Source organism: Macaca mulatta, chromosome 6 (assembly GCF_049350105.2).
Source record: "Macaca mulatta isolate MMU2019108-1 chromosome 6, T2T-MMU8v2.0, whole genome shotgun sequence".
Classification (NCBI taxonomy): domain Eukaryota; kingdom Metazoa; phylum Chordata; class Mammalia; order Primates; family Cercopithecidae; genus Macaca; species Macaca mulatta.
This window is the reverse complement of record NC_133411.1, coordinates 128195348-128217247: the sequence shown is the minus strand read 5'-3', so window position 1 is coordinate 128217247 and position 21900 is coordinate 128195348. Positions and strand designations below refer to the sequence as shown.

General features: G+C 38.0%; 1 protein-coding gene across 5 annotated transcripts in view; it reads right to left on the bottom strand.

Annotated features, from left to right (window-relative positions):
- DMXL1 (Dmx like 1) overlaps nt 1-21900 on the bottom strand; it is a 174990-nt gene that overhangs the window by 134412 nt on the left and 18678 nt on the right. For all 5 annotated transcript variants that reach the window (XM_001087590.5, XM_028849674.2, XM_078005121.1 and 2 more), the window contains 4 exons: nt 14787-14912; nt 11210-11281; nt 8240-8318; nt 3185-3317 (listed from right to left, as the gene is read on the bottom strand). In XM_001087590.5, the coding sequence (XP_001087590.3) occupies nt 3185-3317; nt 8240-8318; nt 11210-11281; nt 14787-14912 (410 nt within the window). The remainder of the gene's footprint in view (nt 1-3184; nt 3318-8239; nt 8319-11209; nt 11282-14786; nt 14913-21900) is intronic.

Here is a 21900-nt window from a genome sequence, read left to right as displayed (position 1 = left end):
AGGTGGGCAGACCACAAGGTCAGGAGTTCAAGACCAGCCTGGCCAACATGATGAAACCCCATCTCTACTAAAAATACCAAAAATTAGCCAGGTGTGGTGACACGCCCCTGTAATCCCAACTACTTGGGAGGCTGAGGCAGGAGAATTGCTTGAACCCGGCAGGTGGAGGTTGCAGTGAGCCGAGATCACACCACTCTACTCAGCCTGGGTGACAGAGCAAAACTCTGTCTCAAACAACAACAACAAAAATTTGTCATGAACATCTTTGCATATAGATGCAAAAGATGTGTATATTTTTCCAGGTGTACAGATCTACATTATTTTATTGGCTTATGATACTCCATTGTATATGTTTACAATGATTTAAAATAATTTTTCACTGCTGTTTTCTAATTTTTGCTGCAACAACAACAAAAAGAGAAGTGAACATGCCTGCACACACATTTTCAGAACATCTGGTTAATCCTAAGGATATCCTTAAGACAAAATACTATTTTTTTTTCTTTTTTTATTGAGATAGAGTCTCACTCTATTGCCCAGCCTGGAGTGCAGTGGTGTGATCTCGGTTTACTGAAATCTCTGCCACCCGGGTTCAAGCTATTCTCATGCCTCAGCCTCTCAAGTAGCTAGGATTACAGGCATGTGCCACCACACCCGGCTAATTTTTGTATTTTTAGTAGAGATGGGGTTTCGCCATCTTGGTCAGACTGGTCTTGAACTGCCAACCTCAGGTGATCCGCCCACCTCGGCCTCCCAAAGTGCTGAGATTACAGGCGTGAGCCACCATGCCTGGCCTACAGTTCTTTCTAAAGAATTATTTATGCAAAATTCTATTCCCTTTCTACATGTTAACCCATTACCTATTCGAGGATTGCAAAATACATGGAACCAACTCCTTTGAAATCTCCTCTGTAAATTCTACATATGGGACGTCTGCCTTACTTTGGTACGTGGTATTTATGCTATCACCACTTCATATAAATCTAGTCAGTTTCACTTAAGATCCTATTATACCAGTCTACTGGTTTATTTTCTATCTACCCCTATCTGTTCATCGCAATATTCTAAGCATCTTTAAAGCTGCCTGGAACCATTCAACAAATATTTGTTGAATGAATGAATGAAACCTGGAAAACTTATTTAAAGGACATGAAAAAAATTAAGCCTGTTGAATCATACTTCCAAAGTGTGCTCCAAAAAGACAATATCAGGGTGGGTGCAGTGGCTCACACCTGTAATCCCAGCACTTTGGGAGGCCAAGGCAGGAGGATCATGAGGTCAGGAGATCGAGACCATCCTGGCTAACAGTGAAACCCTGTTTCCACTAAAAATAGAAAACATTAGCCAGGCGTGGCAGTGGGGGCCTATAGTCCTAGCTACTTGGGAGGTTGAGGCAGGAGAATGGCATGAAGCCGGGAGGTGGAGCTTGCAGTGAGCTGTGATTGCACCATTGCATTCCAGCCTGGGCAACAGAGTGAGACTCCATCTCAAAAAATAATACCAACTGTACTCTACTCCCTTATTGACAGTATACAAGAGTACTTATTTCTCTAAACACTATTACATAAGATTCATCCTTTTTCTGAAATTTCACATTCTTGATTTCAAGTGAGAACACCTTTTATCGCACTTACTGTTAATATGTTCTATACCTTCTTAAAATTTTCTCTCCATTGCCCAAAGTTGCTTAGTATTGTGATACCTGTTCTTTTCTAACTAATTTAAGGCCTACTTTTAAAAACGCATTTGCCCAAAACTGCACATATTTCTCCTCATGTTTGTGTTTCTTTCCTTGTGGACATTTTGCTTTATAGAAACGTTTTATTGATACGGTTAGAACTATTAATTATTCCTAGCCTATCCATTTCCAGTTTGGGAGTCATTCTTAGTCTTTCCCTAACTCTAAAGCAGCATTTCTTGTCAAACAGCAATATAACATAAATGACAAACTTAGCCAAACATGTAGTTTTAAATTTCCTATCAGCCACATTTTTTTAAAAAGTTGAAACAGGCAAAATTAATTATATTTTTTATTTAACCTAATATATAAAATTTTAATTTCAACATATTTTTTAAAATGTTAGAGATATTTTACACTTTAATACTAAATATTTGAAGTCCAGCATATCTCAGTTTGGACTAGTTGCATTTCAAGTGCTCAATAATAACATGCAGTTAGTGGCTACCATACTGGACAATGTAGCTCTAAAATATAAAATCTCACCTGTATTTTCCTCTAATATTTTTGTTTCATTTTATAGAAATTTTTTCCTCCATCTCACATTTGTTTTGGTATCAGGTATGAAAGACTCTAACTTAATTTCCCCTCTACAGAGCTAGCTAGTTTTCCTTACTATAAAATACTACCTTACAGCTGGGCACGGTGGCTCACAACTGTAATGCCAGCACACTTTGGGAGGCTGAAGCAGGCAGATCATCTGAAGTCAAGAGTTCAAGACCAAACTGGCCAACATGGTGAAACCCCGTCTCTACTAAAAATACAAAAATTAGCTGGGTGTGGTGGCACGTGCCTGTAATCCCAGCTCCTCAGGAGGCTGAGGGAGGAGAACTGTTTGAACCGGGGAGGCAGTAAGAATTGCAGTGAGCCTCACATCGTTGCACTTCAGAGTCTAATCCTGGATCCTAATCTGTCCGTTCCTACATCAATAACAAAATGCTTGATCATCTGTGGCATGAGAATTCATTTTACTATACTGTATATCTTTATTCTTCTTTTCTTTCAGAATTTATCTGACTTTCCCATAGTTGTCCTTTTAAGCAGAGCTTAGAATTATGCTCAATAGAAATTCTACTCAGATTTTGGTAAGGATTATGTTCAATATATAGATTATGTCGGAAATATAGATTTCTTCACAATAGGAAGTCTTCCATTCAAAAGCATGAAAGTCATCTAACTTTTATATAATTTGGCAAGTTTGTATTTAATGGTCTTCATATAGGCCTTACACATTTATGTTTCTTCCTATTTTATTTGACATTTTTAAAAAATGTATTTGTAGAACACAGGAAATAGAAAATTATCTATGTATAAGAAAAAGCATACCATAGACTAAAAAGCAACACTTTTTTATGTCAGTGTGGTTTTATACAACTAAAATACATTTATAATAAAACCACATAGAACAATAGGTTTATCAGTTTACTCCCCTGATTAATTGCTTACTTGCAATGCCAAATGCATCTCCAATCTCCAAAGTTAAGATCTGTTTTATTTAAATTTTCATCTTCAGTTGGCTTCTCCAAGTTCGTATTGGACCAGAGTTGCAAATAGCTCGAACCAGTTAAAAGACGACTGCCTAAAAAAAAATTATTCATCATTTATATTTAGATATTTAATAGTGACTTAAATTACATGTTCAAGAATTTCACATAAAACAACTTCTTAAAAAAGTCAAATATCAAAAAAATATATTTTGAGGAACAGAGGAGAAGGCTGTATTTTAATTTTGTTAAAATAGCTTGAGATAGAAAGGAAGAAATCTTATAATCTCTCTTTTAACAAATATTTAATGAGCATCTTCTTTGTCCCAGGCACTGTGCTAGACATTGGAAATACAATGAAAAATAAAACATTGCCCTTTTTCATGAGTTCATATTTCAGTAGAAAGACATGGAAATATGATACCATGTAAAAGTGTTACATACATGATAGAAATGTGTGCAAAGCTTTATGGAAGCCCACAGGAAGGAGACATTAATGTGTACCTGTAGTAAAAGTGCCAGGAAAAGTGATGAAATGCAACCTGGTCCTTAATGGATGAATAAGCAGAAGAGACAGGCATTTCAGAAAGGAAACCTAACATGAACAAAGGCATGAAGACATATAAGTTCATATATTTTCCTAAGAATGCCTCTTAACCTGGTATAGGTTAAGGAATAACATACACGGAAAGGCTAGAAAAAAAAATTACCATGGAAAAAATGCTAAGGTGAGACTGTGAAGACTTTTTCAAGTTCATAGCATTTGGACAAGGTTATAGGTAGTTGGGAGTAAAAGATTTTCAAGTGGCAGTGGGGGATTGTGGGGGAGTTGTTACAAAACTGGATCTGTATTTTAGAACAAGAAGGCTTAACTGGAGGAGGGGCAGTCAACAGATAGTGAGGCCTGTGAGTCCCCCTCTACTGAGATAACATACAAAAATCACACATACAATATATGCATTTTTCCAGAAAGATAATCTGTAACTTTCATCGAGATTTCAAAGACTCTAGTATACAAAGGTTAAAAATACTTCTTAGAAAACAACTCCAGAGACAGACAACATCAAGGAAAACATAAATGTGTGGCTAACCAACTATTAAACTATTAAACCTGGTTAATTAACTATAAAAATTCAGATGGTAGACCAGGCATGGTGGCTCACACCTGTAATCCCAGCCCTTTGGGAGGCCAAGGCGGGTGGATCACCCGAGGTCGGGAGTCCAAGATTAACCTGACCAACGTGGAGAAACCCCATCTCTACTAAAAATACAAAATTAGCTGGGTGTGGTGGAGCATGCCTATAAACCCAGCTACTCAGGAGACTGAGGCAGGAGAATCGCTTGAACCTGGGAGGCAGAGGTTGCAGTGAACTGAGATCACGCCATTGCAATCCAGCCTGAGCAAGAAGAGTGAAACTCTGCCTAAAAAAAATAAATAAATAAATAATAAAAAATTCAGATGGTAAATCATAAGGATCTCAACCAAATATTTAAAAAGCAAGCATCTGAAAGCCATTTCAAAAAGTATTGTCAAGGCTGGGTGCAGTGGCTCACACCTGTAATCCCACCACTTTGGGAGGCCAAGGTGGGAGGACTGCTTGAGCCCAGGAGTTCAAGACCTGCCTGGGCAACACAGTGAAACCCTGTCTCTACAAAAAAAAAATTACAAAAATTAGTTAGACATGTGTTTGTAGTACCAGACACTAGGGAAGCTGAGGTGAAAGGATCACCCAAGCCTGGGAGGTCAAGGCTGCAGTGAGCTATGATTGTGGCACTGCAGCCTGGGCAATAGAGCAAGACCTTGTGTCAAGAAAAAAATGAAAAAAAGAATTGCCAAGGTTTGACACCAAATAAATACAGGGAAAAAACAAGAGGTTTAAAGGACAGAGTCCCAACTTTATGACTTGGGAATTAAGTAGAAGGTCGTGCTATCATCCACACAAAAGACAAGCAATTTTGGCAAAAAAACTGACAATAAAGATGGCATTCACCTTGGCAATTAAAGACTATAGATTTGTTTATTTCTAGAATAATCACTATTTTTAAAATTTTTTGCTGAGACAGGGTCTCACTATGTTGCCCAGGCTGGTCTCAAACTCCTGGGCTCAAACAACCCTCACACCTCAGCCTCCCAAACTGCTGGGATTACAAGCATGGGCCAGGCCAGCATGCTTGGCCCTCGTTTTCTTGTTTCAAAAGGAAAAGTGGATCTCTGGCATAGACTTTAGATTAGAAATCCCTGTGTCTAAATCCCAGGTAAGATGCTTAATTAGCCATGTGAATTTGATCTAGTTGGGCAATTTCTGAGTTTCCATTTTTCTCATCTACAAAATTTGAGGTTTAAATACAGTTGTTGTAAGGATTAGCTATAATATGCACAAAGTCTCTAGCACAGGCCAGGTACTAAGCAGAAGCTCAATAAATAGTAGAGCAACTAGATAGAAGGTTTCACAGACAGGGGAAGAAAAAAAGCACAAGAAGTAATGAAACATTCCATTTAAATATGTTGATTATTCCACTTTTGAACTTACCAACAAATACAAGTTTTATTTTGCTTAATATAAACTGAAGATAAATTAAGATATCCCATAAAAGATTAAGAATTTAATACAGAATACAAAATTAATCCCAGGTATGGAATGGAACAAAAGTAGGTAAGATACAATATGGTATACTGATTTCAAACTCTAAGAATTAGATATTACAGATATTAAATTATGGATATTAAAGCAGGATATTACGGATATTAAAGCAGGAAAAAAGCATAAAAAGTCTAAAACAGAAAATCTTATGATTTAGGCAAGATACAATAGTAAATTTGGACACAAAAGAAAGGCATTAATCAGTTTACCAACACCATCTAAAAATATTTTTCTCTCTCTGATGACTTCTATTTCTATGTTCCAAAGATAACTTTTTTTTCCTTTTTTTTTTTTTTTTCTGAGACAAGGTCTTGCTGTCACCCAGGCTAGAATGCAGTAGCACGACCACAGCTCACTGCAGCCTCAACCTCCTGGGCTCAAACAAGCCTCCCACCTCAGCCTCCTGAGTAGCTGAGACCTCAGGTGCTGGCCACCAAGCCTGACTAACTTGCCAAAAATTTTTTTGTAGAGATGGAGTCTCCCTATATTGCCCAGGCTGGTCTCAAACTCCTGGGCTCAAGCAATTCTCCCCACTCAGCCTCCTAAAGTGCTGATATTACAGGTGTAAGCCACCGTGCCCAGCCCTAAAGATAACTTTCTATGTTCTAGATTCAAATGTCTATACATTGCTTTATGATATACAAGCTTCTCAAGGTCCACATATCCAATTAACACCTTATGTTCCACTACCTCTAACTCCTACATATTACTCTTTGTGTGGTCATAGATACGCTCAAAGTATTTCAAATCCAGTTGTCAAGTAATGTCAATTCTACTGCCTAAACACATTTCACATCCATGTATACCTTTCACTATTCATTAATTCATTTAATATTAATTCAGCACCTACTATGGAAAAGGCATTGAAATAAGTTCTTATTTCTCATCCAGACTAATGAGACTACAACCTCTCCAAAGGTCACTCCTTCTCCTGTTCCATTTGCCACTGACCCTTCTAACTCACTGCTGGCAGACCAATCTCGCAAAACCATAAATCTTACATTACTAGCCTCTTTTGAAAATCTATAGTTTTTAGACAACCATAAATAATTAAATTCAAATTTTTTAGAATGACTTTAAAGGTCTCCTATAACACGGTAAGGTCTTATCTCCTTACCACCACTGAGACTCAGCCCAGTGAAGTACTAATCCTTATTATAATGTATCTTATGCTTTCTTTCTCTGTGCCTTCGGTCACTTTTGTAGAATGGTAAAAATGGCTCCCAATAAATTATGTCTCCCTATGTTGATGCCCCCATGTAATATGACTTTGCCATATCTTTCATCAAGAGGTGGAGTCTATGTCTCCCATCCCTTAATATTAGCTGGACTTGTGACCATATAATGTGGCAGGAATAACATTCTGGGACTTCCTTGTGGCTTCCACTTTCACTCTCAGAATGCAGCCACCATGTAAAATCCAGGCTGCCCTGCTAGAGAGAGCCATAGAAGAGGCCATGTGGAGGAGAACAAAGGCACTGCAGTAGATAGTAAGCAGCAAGGCCCAGATATGTGAACAAAGTCTTTCTTGGATCTTTTAGCTGCAGATAAACTGCTTCAGTCACTACCACATGGAACAATAGACAAGCCATTCCCACAGAGCCTTCCTGACCAATAGAATCATAAGCAACAAAATGATGGATGTTTTAAGCCATCCATCATTTTGGAGGATGCTTTTCTAATGCAGAAATAGATAATTGATACAAATATTCATTATATTTTATTTCTTTTTTTTTTTTTTGAGATGGATTTTCACTCTTGTTGCCAAGGCTGGAGTGCAATAGCATGATCTCAGCTCATTGCAACTTCCACCTACCGGGTTCAAACAATTCTCCAACCTCAGCCTCCCAAGTAGCTGGGATTACAGGCATGCGCCACTATGCCTGGGTAATTTTTTGTATTTTTAGTAGAGATGGGGTTTCTCCATGTTGGTCAGGCTGGTCTCGAACTCCCGACCTCAGGTGATCTGCCCACCTCAGCCTCCCAAAGTGCTGGGAAAGTGGTGAGCCACCACGCCCGGCATATATTTTCTTAAACTTCACTTTTTTCCTGTTCCATCTACTCAACCTTCATTGCTAAAGTCTGTTTACTCTCAGGTCCAAAGACTCCTTTTCAATAAAACCTTAATTCTCCAGAGAAATATCTCTTTCCAAAAACAATGGGTATCCTATTATGGCACTTAGAACATTCTCTCATTTCTTACAGTGCATATCTGTCTTCGTTTCAGTATAAACTCTAAAAGGGTAATCCATTTTACCTCTTTGGTATTCCCCACAATCTTACACACAGCAGAAGTAAAATACATGAGAGTAATAAAAATAAGAACAACTAGGCAAATGATATTTCATTTTAGTTAATCCTGCTTATTTTCTTACCTGTGGGATCCCAAGTTATATTGTGTGCTATTGATTCCAGAAAAAATTGGCCACTTTTCTGCCACTGACTATATAATTCCTAAAATTAAGAAAAAAGTCATTTAGCCCATTATGATTGGCATCTTTTCTCTGTCAAATGTGTACGTTTACGCTTCCTATTCTTACAATAACACAATTTTAAAGATAACAAAATGTTCAATTCAGTCAACAAAAATAGAGAATATATGATAAAGAAGACATGTGAGAGAATATCCATTACTGGTGGTCAAAATTCTATCTTTAGTATAAACAGCCAATAACCATATGCTACCTTGGATAACAGTCTTATTAACCTCAGATTTAATTATTGATTTAGTATTACTACAGTTACAGTTAAAAATTTAATTTTAAATGTGTCTGTGGCTTTACAATTTGATGTTTTCTTCTCCTTTACTGTTTTATCCCCATCTGAGATCATAATGGTATGTGGGAATATTCAGAATAAAAGATGTAACGTTTTGATACTACTATATAATTTATCGCCTTACAACTTCTTAAAGCAAAATTTTCCCCTTTGTTCTGCCTGCAAATCAGTAAGAAATATACAATATATTGTGACCCAGAACACATACACATACAAATAAATACAACCTACGTTTATCCTTATTACATGTGACATACTCTGATACTTTCATTCTCTTTTTAAATTCAGGTTGTGGCCTACACTAAGCTAAGTTCACAGCCCAATTACAGATTGAGATTCATACTCTCTTAATGTGGTGGCTCTCAAACTTTGGTACAACAAAGAATAGCCTGAGATGTTACTAAAAATTCAAATTTCCAAGACCTGTGCCCAAAAATTCAGGTTCAAAAGTTTCAGGATGGGGCACAGAAACCTGTACTTTAACACCCCAGGTGATTTTGACATAGGTGACCTACAGAATATGCTTTCATGAAACACTGTCTTGCAGGAACGTCTTCCAATCACAGTACATACCAGAACCCTCTCTAGAACAAGACATATAAGTGCATTGACACAATCCTACAGCTACAGATTTAGAAATTCCCAGGGCAGGATCTGGGCACATATACCCAACAGTAGTTGTGATGTGCAATTCTCATGAAGACCACCATCTTAAAAGAATACTCTGTAATATACAAAGAAAAGGAAATATTTTTACAAGGATCTGAAGATTCTGAGACTATATTCTAGAATCATATATTTTATACATCTTTCAAGTCTGTAACTTTGCCATTTGATCCACTTTAGCCCTTCTTCAAGATTTTATTATCCCTTCTGCAAAGTCAGTGCTGATAAGCCAACAAACCAGCCTCTTTTTGAGTTTTATACATTATATTCATAATTAGTAAAGGAGAAAATGGGCAAACACTGAAATTCTCTATTTTATCTTTCCCAATAAAGGCATTTTAACATAACATAGTGATTTTCAAAAGCCACTTATTTTATTTAATAAATATTTATTGAGTATTGAAATACACTGTTCAATTGGGCTGGGTGGGGTAATCACCTAAAAAATTTCTTTTTAGTACTGCCAATTACTAATTCTTAAGCCTTAAAGAGGCTCAAATATTGGATTCACTAGGCAATCTGTAAAAACAAATAGAAATCAGAAGTGTGAACACTACTGTGAAATTTAAAGATAAATATCAATTAACTCAGAAAATAGTTTTCATCAACACAAGGTAAGAAAAGGATGCTCACACCTAGGAATCAATACAGATGGTTTTACTCTTAGTTCTGTGGCTTAACAGCTGTTTCACTGGTCAAGTCACTATATTCTTTGAGACTACTCTACTGCCTTATTCGTAAAAAGAAGAAATAATAGCTGTACAAACTAGGTTTGAAGTAATTTGTAAAATACTAATGAGCTAAGTGAAGATGATATGAAAACTATCAAAAGATATATAAAGGTATGTCTGCTATTAAAACAGTTTAGTCCTTTATAATTAATGTATTTCTAAATGGTCTTTGACATGTTAGCCTAATAATATTCCTATCAAGACTGAATAGATATTAATCAATTTGAGAGTTGAGCAAATAATTTCATAAGGCTGACTTACCTAAGACCAACTAGCTAGACAGACCCAGAAATAGAAATCAGTCCTATGACCCCCAAAACATTGCTCTTTCAATGACACTATACTTATCTTCTTTCAGATGGTTTGTTTTTATTTTTATTTTTAGAGACAGGGTCTCTCTGTGTTACCCTGGCTGGAATGCAGTGCTGCAATCATTGCTCACCACAACCTCAAATTTTTGGGCTCAAATGATCCTCCCATCTCAGCCTTCTGAGCAGCTGAGACTATAGGCATGCGCCACCATGCCTGGCTAAACTGTTTTAAAAATGTTGCCCAGGCTGGTTTCAAACTCTTGGCCTTATGCAATCTTCCTGCCTCACCCTCTGAAGTAGAGATGATTACAGGCATGAGCATTAAAGAACCTATAAAATCTACTAACATGATCCAAATATTTATAAACTATTGGATAACCAGTTTTCAGAACTATTTCTGAGTACAGCTTCCTTATACAGAAAAACATTCACTGACCTATTAACGATTGTATTACATGATCTAAATAATGCAAGAAAGTTAAGCCCTGAAGAGGCAAAAAACCTGTATAAAGGTAGATTATAAAACAAAGAAAAAGTACTACATATGGCTGGACGAGGGTATTTGATACTAGCAATAAAGTAAGTGCCAAACTTTAGGTTACTGACTCTTGAAATATTATAAAATTTAAAATTTCAGAAATAAAATAATAAAGCATTTTAACAATTCATCGGCACGATTTATTTTAACTATTCCAATGAAAAATTTAAATATATTTTTAATATCAAAATGGAATTTAACATGTAGGTTCAATTATAGTATATAAGTTATACCGATGTACTCGATGATCACTCTGATTTTATGCTCTTTTAATACTTAACACATTTCAATTCCTAAAAGAAAAAATCATAAATTACTGACCAAATTTTTCTTTTGTTTCGGTAGGTTAACTGGTTCAAAAATGGAGATAACGTTTCCATAAGATGCTGCAATCTTTTAAAAAGAAAAAAAGAACTTATCAGGGATATGTTAACTTACTTATGAATCAAAAAAAGCAAAGAAATGAATACTGTAACTTTATGCCAATACACACAATTTCACTCACTGATGCTTAAGAATGTCAGTTTTGAAGACTATCACATCTGCATTAGAATCCTAAACTGCTACTTACTACGTAACTAGCAACTTAATCTCTCCAAACATTAGTTTCCATATCAGTGTTCATAATATGCACAACACTATCTTCCTAACAGCATTATTTTGAGGGTTGAAATAACATTTGTAAAACACCTAGCATATAATAAGTGATATACAATATGCACAGTAAATGTTAATTGTTGTCATCCATCCTCAAAATTCATAATTCTGTCAGTGTATATTAACGTTTCAAAAATATAACTTAGGTCTATTCCTCTGGAAACTCCTGAGTACATTTTAAAACATATTCTACTTTATTTATCCTTTGAATTTACTCTTTAAATTGATGGATCATAACCTTTACTGGCTCTGTTTTATAAGGTCACTACTACTAAAACTTGAGTGAGTCTCATATGAAGAACATCAAAATATCAGAAATCAAACAGAGAGAGACAGACAGACAGAGAGAGATTAAATGAATGGATCATGGATAGAAAAAAGAACATATGATCTAGTAAAGAGGAAGGTATGAGGACACAACATACATATGGAGAAAAAAACCGTGAATGGGTATTTTAAGCGTTCTGAGTTCTTAGGATATAGATCTCACTTGTGCTGCACTGATCTGGAGGAAGTGTTAATTTGGGCCTTTAATTATGGGTGGGATTTCAAAAAGCAGCAAGTATTCAACTTTATAAATAGGGCATAGTATGAACACAGGTGTAAACATTAAAAGAGGTAATATATGTTTAGAGGTGAATGACCACCATCCCACCAAGAAGAGAGTGCTCCTTCTAACAGAATAGAGTACCTGAGACTAAAAAGGCAGGTCTGAATCAGGTTGTAAAATGCCTCACACCAAGGTGAACAATTTGAACTTTTCCAAGGTAATGGGCTAAGAATATTTTGAAGCTGATGAATAACAGGATAAATGAGGATTAATTTTCTCAGAAAAATGAATTAGGTGGTAGTACAGTACGAAGAAAAAAACAGCAGTAATAAAAATACAAGTGCCTATGATGTTAACATTTCCTTTGTTTTTTTTTCTTTTTTTTTTTTGAGACAGAGTCTCACGCTGTCACCCGGGCTGAAGTGCAATGGCGGGATCTCGGCTCACTGCAACCTCTGCCTCCCGAGTTCAAACGATTCTCCGGCCTCAGTCTCCTGAGTAGCTGGGATTACAGGCGCCTGCCACCATGCCCAGCTAATTTTTTTTTTTTTTTTTTTTTTTTTTGTATTTTTAAGTAGAGACAGGGTTTCTCTATTTTGGCCATAATAGTCTTGAACTCCTGACCTCATGATCCACCTGCCTTGGCTTCCCAAAGAACATTTCCTTCTTAAATGCAAACAGTCAAAAGTCCCCGGGTACCAGAACCTGCCAATTTTCTTCCTGATACTTTAAGGAACCACTCTGATAATACCGATATCTGTAAATGAAGAAAATATTTCTTCATTAGAATGATTATAAAACCAAATGACTTCTTAATTCCTCTTTTTGTTTTTCTAGAGATGGGGTCTTGCTTTGTCACTCAGGCTGCAGTGCGTGGTGCAATCAGAGCTCACTGCAGCCTGGAACTCCTGGGCTCAAGTGATTCTCCCTCTTCAGCTTCCCGGGTAGCTAGGACTACAGAAGCATACCACTACGTCCGGTTATTTACTTTTTATTTTTATTTTTATAGAGACAGGGTTGCCCCAGGCTGGTCTCAAACTCCTGGTCTCAAGCGATCTGCCCACCTTGACCCTTCTAAAGCTCTGGGATTACAGGCAAGAGCCACCACACCTGGCCATGATTTCTTCATTCTAACCTGGACTGTCATATAGTCTATTACAAAAAGATAGCCCATATTGGAAAGTATTAAATTAGATTTTTAACATTAACCAACTCCATGTGAGTCTAGATAGTATTAAGCAAGTTTTTATACAGTTAAGAAAGATTACAGAACAGAAGAGCTAGGAGACCAAACAAACATGAAGAGAATGAAAATAAAAATCTCAAGGATAGGCTGGGCGCCGTGGTTCACATAATCCCAGCACTTTGGGAGGCCAATGAGGGCAGATCACCAGGTCAGGAGATTGAGACCAGACCGACCAACATGGTGAAACCCCGTTTCTACTAAAAATACAAAAATTAGCCGGGTATGATGGCAGGCACCTATAATCCCAGCTATTCGTGAGGCTGAGGTAGGAGAATTACCTGAACCCGGGAGGCAGAGGCAGCAGTGAGCCAAGATTGCGCCACTGCACTCCAGCCTGGGCAACAGAGTGAGACTCCATCTCAAAGAAAAAAAAATAAAAAAATAAAGGATTTTCAGCATTCCATAATAAAGAGCATTTTTGTTGTATAGCAAGAAGTCATCAGAGGCCTCAACAAAAGATAGGGGATACTTGTAACTATATTAAAGGGAAGGAATACCATGTAACAAAAAGAATAGTAGTCCAACAAATAGGTAAAGATTGAGAAAACAGAAACTCCTTTTATAATTAGTATCTTTAGGTCCCAGGAAGCAACTTTTAATACTAGAAGGTTTACCTCAAATGAAGATTAGATTTAAAAACAAATGATTGGGTTCACGGACTCTTATATGACGATTTTGATTCCTTACACAAAATGTTCTAGTGGAACCATATGAGTATATTTGCAAAGTTCAGTCCAGTCTTGCTACAACTATACATAGGCCTTACCATCTATGCCTACATGGAGTTATTTTAAGCTATATATTATGCTGCCTTGCCTACTAGTATGACTTTCTCATTCTGGTACTATAGGAACTGTATTTAACCTGATCTAGAACAATTTTATACTTTGTTTCCTCTGTTTTTGTTGTTACTATTTTACTTTCAAGGCTACCTTTTTACTTTTCATATGCAAATAGAAGTCCAGATAAAGTTTTTCACTTTTCTTATGGCCTTAGAATATTATAAACTCTAGAAGAGTTTTTCATTTCCACAAAGTTACACAGCCCTTGTTACACAGAAGTTACAAGGAGATAACTGCCTGTTTACAAACAAACAAACAAACAAACTCTAAATCATTTCCTTTAGTTTATTTGTAAATGTTGAAGATTTATTGTTACTCCTTTCCCCCAATCCAATCACCTTTTAAATACGTAAGCTTTAGACTCATTCTATATCAGTAAGTACTATATTTCTTTCTCAGAGAAGATGATGCTATAATTTAAAATTATATAAGAATAGAATTTCTGGCACTCTTGGAATGCATCTTAGAGAGCCAAAAATTTTTCTAGCTACACTATCTTTGAAACAAAGCCAAGTCTCTAATTCAACAGGAAATACATACTTCAGAGATTATCCTGACAAAAACCATATTCCAAACAAATTTGTATATTACAAGATTACAAACCTTGCCTTGTTGCATTGAACAGTCTACACATCCCACTTGAATATTTCCATGTTTAGCTCCTGGGATTATCTGTAATCTTTCAAAATCGCTTCCCAGTATTACAATGTCACATCCAGATGCATAAGCCTAAAAAACAAAATAAAATAAAAATGATAGAAGTGTCAAGGAAACATTTACCATGTAGAATACTAGTATTAACTATCATGTTTTAAGGCAGGGAGAATAAATGTTTTAAAAGACCAATTTTAGATGTTTTCTTCAAAAAAAATCTGTACTTGGAACTATTTCCCTTACCTCCCAATATACAGCCTATTAGCAAATTCTGTCAGTCCTATCTGCAAAATATGCATCAACTTTGTCCACTTTTTTCATCTCCAATGAATGACCCTTGTCTAAACCAAACCACGATATTTCTCTCCTTTCCTACTGTTAATAGTGAACTTCCATTCTTGCCTCCCTCTAATGCATTTCCACAAAGAGTGATATTTGAAAAATGTTTATTGCACCAAGTAATTTTCCCTGCTTAAACCCCTCAATAGTTTTTCACTGCACTTGGAATAAAATCTCAACACCTTACCACGGTCAATATCCTAAATGGTGGTCCTTCCATAAATCCATCTCAGGCTATTCTTTCCTTCTCTCAGTTGGCTCTTGTTTCTGTTCCTTTTTCCATCTCAAGGTGTTTATCTGCCTGGTCTTTTCTAGTTAGCTGTTTTCCAACATTCAGGTCACAGTTCCCAACCACTATCTCTCCCATTACTTTCTATCACATTACGGTTTATTTTCTTCATGGCATATATCACAATTTTTAAATGTCTTGTTTATTGTCCATATCTATTATTAAAAGTTAAATTCCAAAAAGGAAGGATTCAAGTTCATCTTGTTCTCTACTCTAGTCTTCAATTCTAAAACAAGGGCCTAGAATGCAGCTAATAATTTATAAATGGAATAAATGAAACATTTGATTTTACAAAAACAGTCACCACAACAAAAGAAAGTATACACAGTTCAAGACTTGTTGGCAGGCATTTCATAGCTCTTTTTCAATTTTACAACAGTTAACATAACTCTCCCAACTAGAACTCTTTTTGTGGCTGGGCGCGGTGGCTCACGCCTGTAATCCCAGCACTTTGGGAGGCCGAGGCGGGCGGATCACAAGGTCAGGAGATCGAGACCACAGTGAAACCCCGTCTCTACTAAAAATACAAAAAATTAGCCGGGCACGGTTGTGGGCGCCTGTAGTCCCAGCTACTCGGGAGGCTGAGGCAGGAGAATGGCGTGAACCCGGGAGGCGGAGCTTGCAGTGAGCCGAGATCGCGCCACTGCACTCCAGCCTGGGCGACAGAGCGAGACTCCGTCTCAAAAAAAAAAAAAAAAGAACTCTTTTTGTGTGTATCCTTTTCCCTACCACCTTCTTTGATCACAGGAGTTTCTTCCATTACAGGTACATGGTTGTTCTCCTAGGATTCATATTATAGGCTGGAACACGTTACAATAATAAAACATTTAACACAAACTGTTTTCCAACCTGAGTTCATAAAGTTTTTATCAACTCTCTACTTGCTCCTCATTTCTGCACAAGCACATATATTTAAAAATTATACTTCAGGCTGGGCGCAGTGGCTCACGCCTGTAATCCCAGTACTTTAGCAGGCGGAGGCAGGCAGATCACCTGAGGTCTGGAGTTCAAGATCAGCCTGATCAACACGGAGAAACCCTGTCTCTACTAAAAATACAAAATTAGCCGGGCGTGGTCATGCATGTCTGTGATCTCAGCTACTTGGGAGGCTGAGGCAGGAGAATCGCTTGAACCCAGGAGGTGGAGGTTGCAGCAAGCTGAGATCATGCCACTGCACTCCAGCCTAGACAACAAAAGCGAAACGCCATCTCAAAAAAAAAAAAAAACTTCATATATACTTTATCTTAATTCCTACCAAAACCAAAATTATTCTGTATATGCTATCAAAAAAATATTTAAAATGGCACTTGAGAGAACATACAAATGAATGTGCTATATGGAAAAGAAAATCAAGGCCCAAATAAGTTGATAGCGTCTTAACGGCAGAGTGGGCTTCAGAACCTGATCTCTTGATTCTTGGTTTCCTGCTATTTCCATGGCACCAACAGGGCCTTCCCTACTTAACATGTTTGCCTGGAATTTTACCTACAAATAAGAAAGAATAATCAAGTATGATTCCACTAGTATCACAAAACGAAAAGAACTGGCTCAAACAAACAAAAAAACCACATGATGATCTCCTCTCCTATATAAATATCCATGATGGGATCATAGGACTTGTCATAAGACCATTAGCAAGAATAAATTCCAAAGGCTAATTTTAAGAGAAGTTGTCTTTCAAATAATTTAGAAACTAATTTTTCTCCTTGATATTAAATTTTGAGAATACTAATTGTCACTGTTTCTCAAAATATTGTGTTGAATTTTACATGTTTACAATTTAGATTTGCTCTAATTCCTTTGGAATTTGCCCTTTGCATTTACAACGGCTAACTAGCACAACAGGCCTAGCTTTTGGCCCATCTCGACGCACCCTCCTCACTAAACTTAATCATTTCTAGCTTTTGATTTAAAGGAAGAGATGTGCAACTCTTCCTTTCACTTGAACACTTAAAAGACACTGTAGGGTTGTAACTATTCTAATTTCTATATCATTGTGTCTAAGTGAATAGGGAGTTCTGAGCAGAAAAGAGATATGAGAGAAAAGCCAATTGGTGGTATAGTCACAATACACAAAACATTTATTAAGTTTACTGTCCTACAGGAGCGCAGTTCATTGGCACTCCACAACCATTACAATAGTAACAAAGATCACTAATCACCATAACAGGTATAATAATAATTTTAAAAGAGGCCAGGCATGGTGGCTCACATCTGTAATTCCAGCACTTTGGGAGGCCAAGGCAGGCAGATCACTTGAGGTCAGGAGTTCAAGACCAGCCTGGCCAACATGGTGAAATCCCGTCTCCACTTAAAATACAAAAATTGGCCAGACATGCTTGTTTGAAACCAGGAGGCAGAGGTGGCACTAAGCCAAGATCGTGCTGCTGCACTCCAGTCTGGGTGACAGAGCGAGACTCTGTTCAAAAATAATAATAATAAAAGTGTGAAATAGTTTGAGAATTACCAAAATGCGACAGAGACACAAAGTGAGCTCATGCAGCTGGAAAAAATAGTACTGACAGATTTGCTCAACAAAGGGTTGCCATAAAACTTCAATTTGTAAAAATCATAATACTTGAAGTGCAATAAAGGAAACGGCAAGAAAACAAGATATGACTGTATTCAAGAAAACTGAAAACAAATGTCCACACAAAAACTTGTACATCAACGTTCATACCAGCATTATTCATAATGGCCACAAAGGGAAACAACTCAAATGTCTATCAACTGTGAATAGCTAAACAAAATATAGTATATATCCCTACAAAGGATTATTATTAAGCCATAAAAAGTATTAATAAAAGCTAGAACATGGATGAACTTTACAAAAGACCACATATTTTATTATTTCACTTTCCAGAATAGACAGATTCATAGAGTCAGTAAGGCAGTTGGTATAAATAAGCAAACAAGCAATGTAAGTGGCTGTAAGATAGCAGCTGCCAGTGGCTAGGGGTAGTGGCAAATAGACAGTGATTGGTAATAGACACGGGATTTCTCTTGGGGGTGAGGAAAATGTTCTATAATCAGATTGTGGCAATAGACATTGTTAATACACTAAAGCCACCAAAATTGACACTTTGAAAGGGTGAACTTTATGGTATGTAAATTATATTTCAAAAAAGCTGTTATTTAAAAAATAATAATTGTGGCTCCAAAAAGGTGGTGTTTCACTCACCTCCAAAGGAAATGAAACATAGATGCATACAATGTCGCACCTGTAATGCCGCCTAATCAGGAGGCTAAGGAGAGAGGATCACTTGAGCCCAGGAGTTTGAGATCAGCTTGGGCAACACAGCAAGACCCCATATGGAAAAAAAAAAAAAAGAATTTTTCTTAAATAAAAAGAAAATCCAAAACAAATATACAGTGCTGAAATTATCACGAGAAATAACCCAGAACTCAAATATGAAGACAAGACAGTTCTGGGGCCACAGGAATGAAAAAAGACAATTTTCGGCCGGGCGCGGTGGCTCAAGCCTGTAATCCCAGCACTTTGGGAGGCCGAGACGGGTGGATCACAAGGTCAGGAGATCGAGACCATCCTGGCTGACACGGTGAAACCCCGTCTCTACTAAAAAATACAAAAAAACTAGCCGGGCGAGGTGGCAGGCGCCTGTAGTCCCAGCTACTCGGGAGGCTGAGGCAGGAGAATGGCGTGAACCCGGGAGGCGGAGCTTGCAGTGAGCCAAGATCACGCCACTGCACTCTAGCCTGGGCGGCAGAGCGAGACTCTGTCTCAAAAAAAAAAAAAAAAAAGAAAAAAGACAATTTTCAGAAATGAAAAAAGACAGAGAGACTTCCACATTCACAACACCCCTCCCCCAATTCTGCCCAGCACCTAGGGCATAGAAAACTTCCCCAAACATTGCTTCTATACTGGAAAAAGTGAGATTATGGTGAACAGCTAGCTTCCCCACCATCTTGGGTTCTCTAGCAGGATATCTGTAACAGCCCTAACCCATAAGAAACATCACAAGTGCCTAAAGAAATATCTCTGAGGACAGGGAGAAACAAAGAGGGCAGGCACTATTATCCGCATCCCTGAAAATACTGCTCCATAACTCAGCCAAAGGACATGCCACAAGAGAGAGGTTGTTCAGTTGTAACACTACCCTGTAGGAGGTTTGTCCCACAGGTTTCCAGCACATGAACCCTTAGCCAGCATTCCCACTCTGCTGAGATACCTCCTGTGGATCTCCTCACTTTAGGAAGCGCAGCCCTTTGACGGTTTACTACAGCCACGGTGAACCTGGACTTAAGGCCAACACCTGGAGCCTAAAAAGGGGCAGTGGCTTAGCAGTGAAGAATCTCTAAATAAAGATACCCAATATAACCAAAACAAGCCAAAGACTACAATAAATAACTAATCCATAAATGCAAAGACACAGGTGCACGCATCCACGAGAAACAGCAGGCCAGGCACAGTGGATCACGCCTATAATCCCAACACTGGAAGGCCAAAGCAGGAGGATCCTTTGTGCCTAGGAGTTTAAAACCAGGCTGGGCAGCACAGCAAGACTTGCCTCTACAAAAAACAAAAATAAAAACATTAGCTGGGTGTGGTGACACGTGCCTGCAGTCCCAGCTACTAACGAGGCTGAGATGGGAGGACCACTTGAGCCTGGTAAATTAAGGCTGCAGTGAGCTGTGATCTCACCCCTGCACCCCAGCCTACGCAATAGAGCAAGACACTGTCAAATAAATAAATAAATAAATAAACACATGCATGCATGCAGAAAACACGGAACCATGATCTCACCAAACAAAGCAAGGAACCAGTACCTGACCCTAACCAGTAGGCAATATGTGAGCTCTCTGACCAAGAATTCAAAATAGTTTTAAGGAAACAACTATTCAGTGATCTCTAAGATAACACAACAAGCAATTCAGAAATTTATCAGAAAAAGTTAATAAAGATATTGAAATATTTTTTAAAACTCAAACAGAAATCTTGGAACTGAGAAATACATTTGCTGAACTAAAAAGTTCATTAGAGGCTCTCCACAGAATAAGAATCAAGCAGAAGAAAGAATCAGTGAGCTCAAAGACAGGCTATTTAAAAACATACAGAGAACAAAAAAACAAAAAAGAAAAGTAATGAAGTTGCCTACAAGATATAAAAAATTACTTCGAAAAACGAAATCTAAGAATTGGCATTCAAGAGGGATTTGAACAAGAGAAAGAAGTAGAAAGCTTATCCAAAGAAATAACATAAAACTTTCCAAAACTTTAGAAAGACATAAATATCCAGGTAGATGAAGGCCAGAAAAACCCAAACAGATTTGACCCAAATAAGACTAACCCCAAGTGGCCAGGCACAGTGGCTCATGCCTGTAATCCCAGCATTTGGGAGGCTGAGGCGGGCGAATCACCTGAGGTCAGGAGTTCGAGACCAGCCTGGCCAACATGGTGAAACCCTATCTCTACTAAAAACACAAAAATTAGCTAGGTGTGGTGGCAGGCGCCTATAATACCAGCTACTTGGGAGGCTGAGGTAGGAGAATCGCTTGAACCCGGGAGGTGGAGGTTGCAGTGATCCGAGATCTAGCCATTGCACTCCAGCATGGGCGGGGGGGGGGGGCGGGCGACAAGAGCGAAACTCCTTCTCCAAAGTAAAAAAAAAGACTAACCCCAAGCATAAAATAATCAAACTCTCACAGGTCAAGGACAAAGAGAAAATTCTAAAAGCAGTACAAAAGCCAGGTGCGGTGGCTCACGCCTGTAATCCCAACACTTTGGGAGGCCAAGGCGGGCGGATCACCTGAGGTCTGGAGTTCAAGACCAGCCTGACCAATCTGGAGAAACCCCGTCTCTACTAAAAATACAAAATTAGCCAGGTGCGGTGGCGTATGCCTGTAATCCCAGCTACTCAGGAAGGCTGAGCCAGGAGAATTGTTTGAACCCAGGAGGCAGAGGTTGTGGTGAGCCAAGATTGTGCCATTGCATTCCAGCCTGGGCAACAAGAGTGAAACTCTGTCTCAAAATTTAAAAAAAAAAAAAAAAAAAAAAAAAAGGCAGCACCAAAAATGAAGCAGCTATGCACAAGACTGATGCTTGTAATCTCAGCACTTTGGGAGGCCAAGGTGGGTGGATCACTTAAGGCCAGGAGTTTGAGACCAGCCTGGCCAAAATGGCAAAACCCCATCTCTACTAAAAAATACAAAAATAAGCAGGGTGAAGTGGGGCACACCTGTAATTCCAGCTACTTGGGAGGCTGAGGCATGAGAATTGCTTGAATCCAGGAGGCAGAGGTTGCTGTGATCTGAGATCATGCCACTGCACTCCAGCCTGGGTGATGGAATGAGACTCTGTCTCAAAAATATATATATATGTGTAAAGGAGCTCCAATTTGTCTGGCAAAAGATTCATCAAGGGAAACCACATAGGCCAGGAAGGAGCTAGGTGACACTTTCAAAATGCTAAAAGACA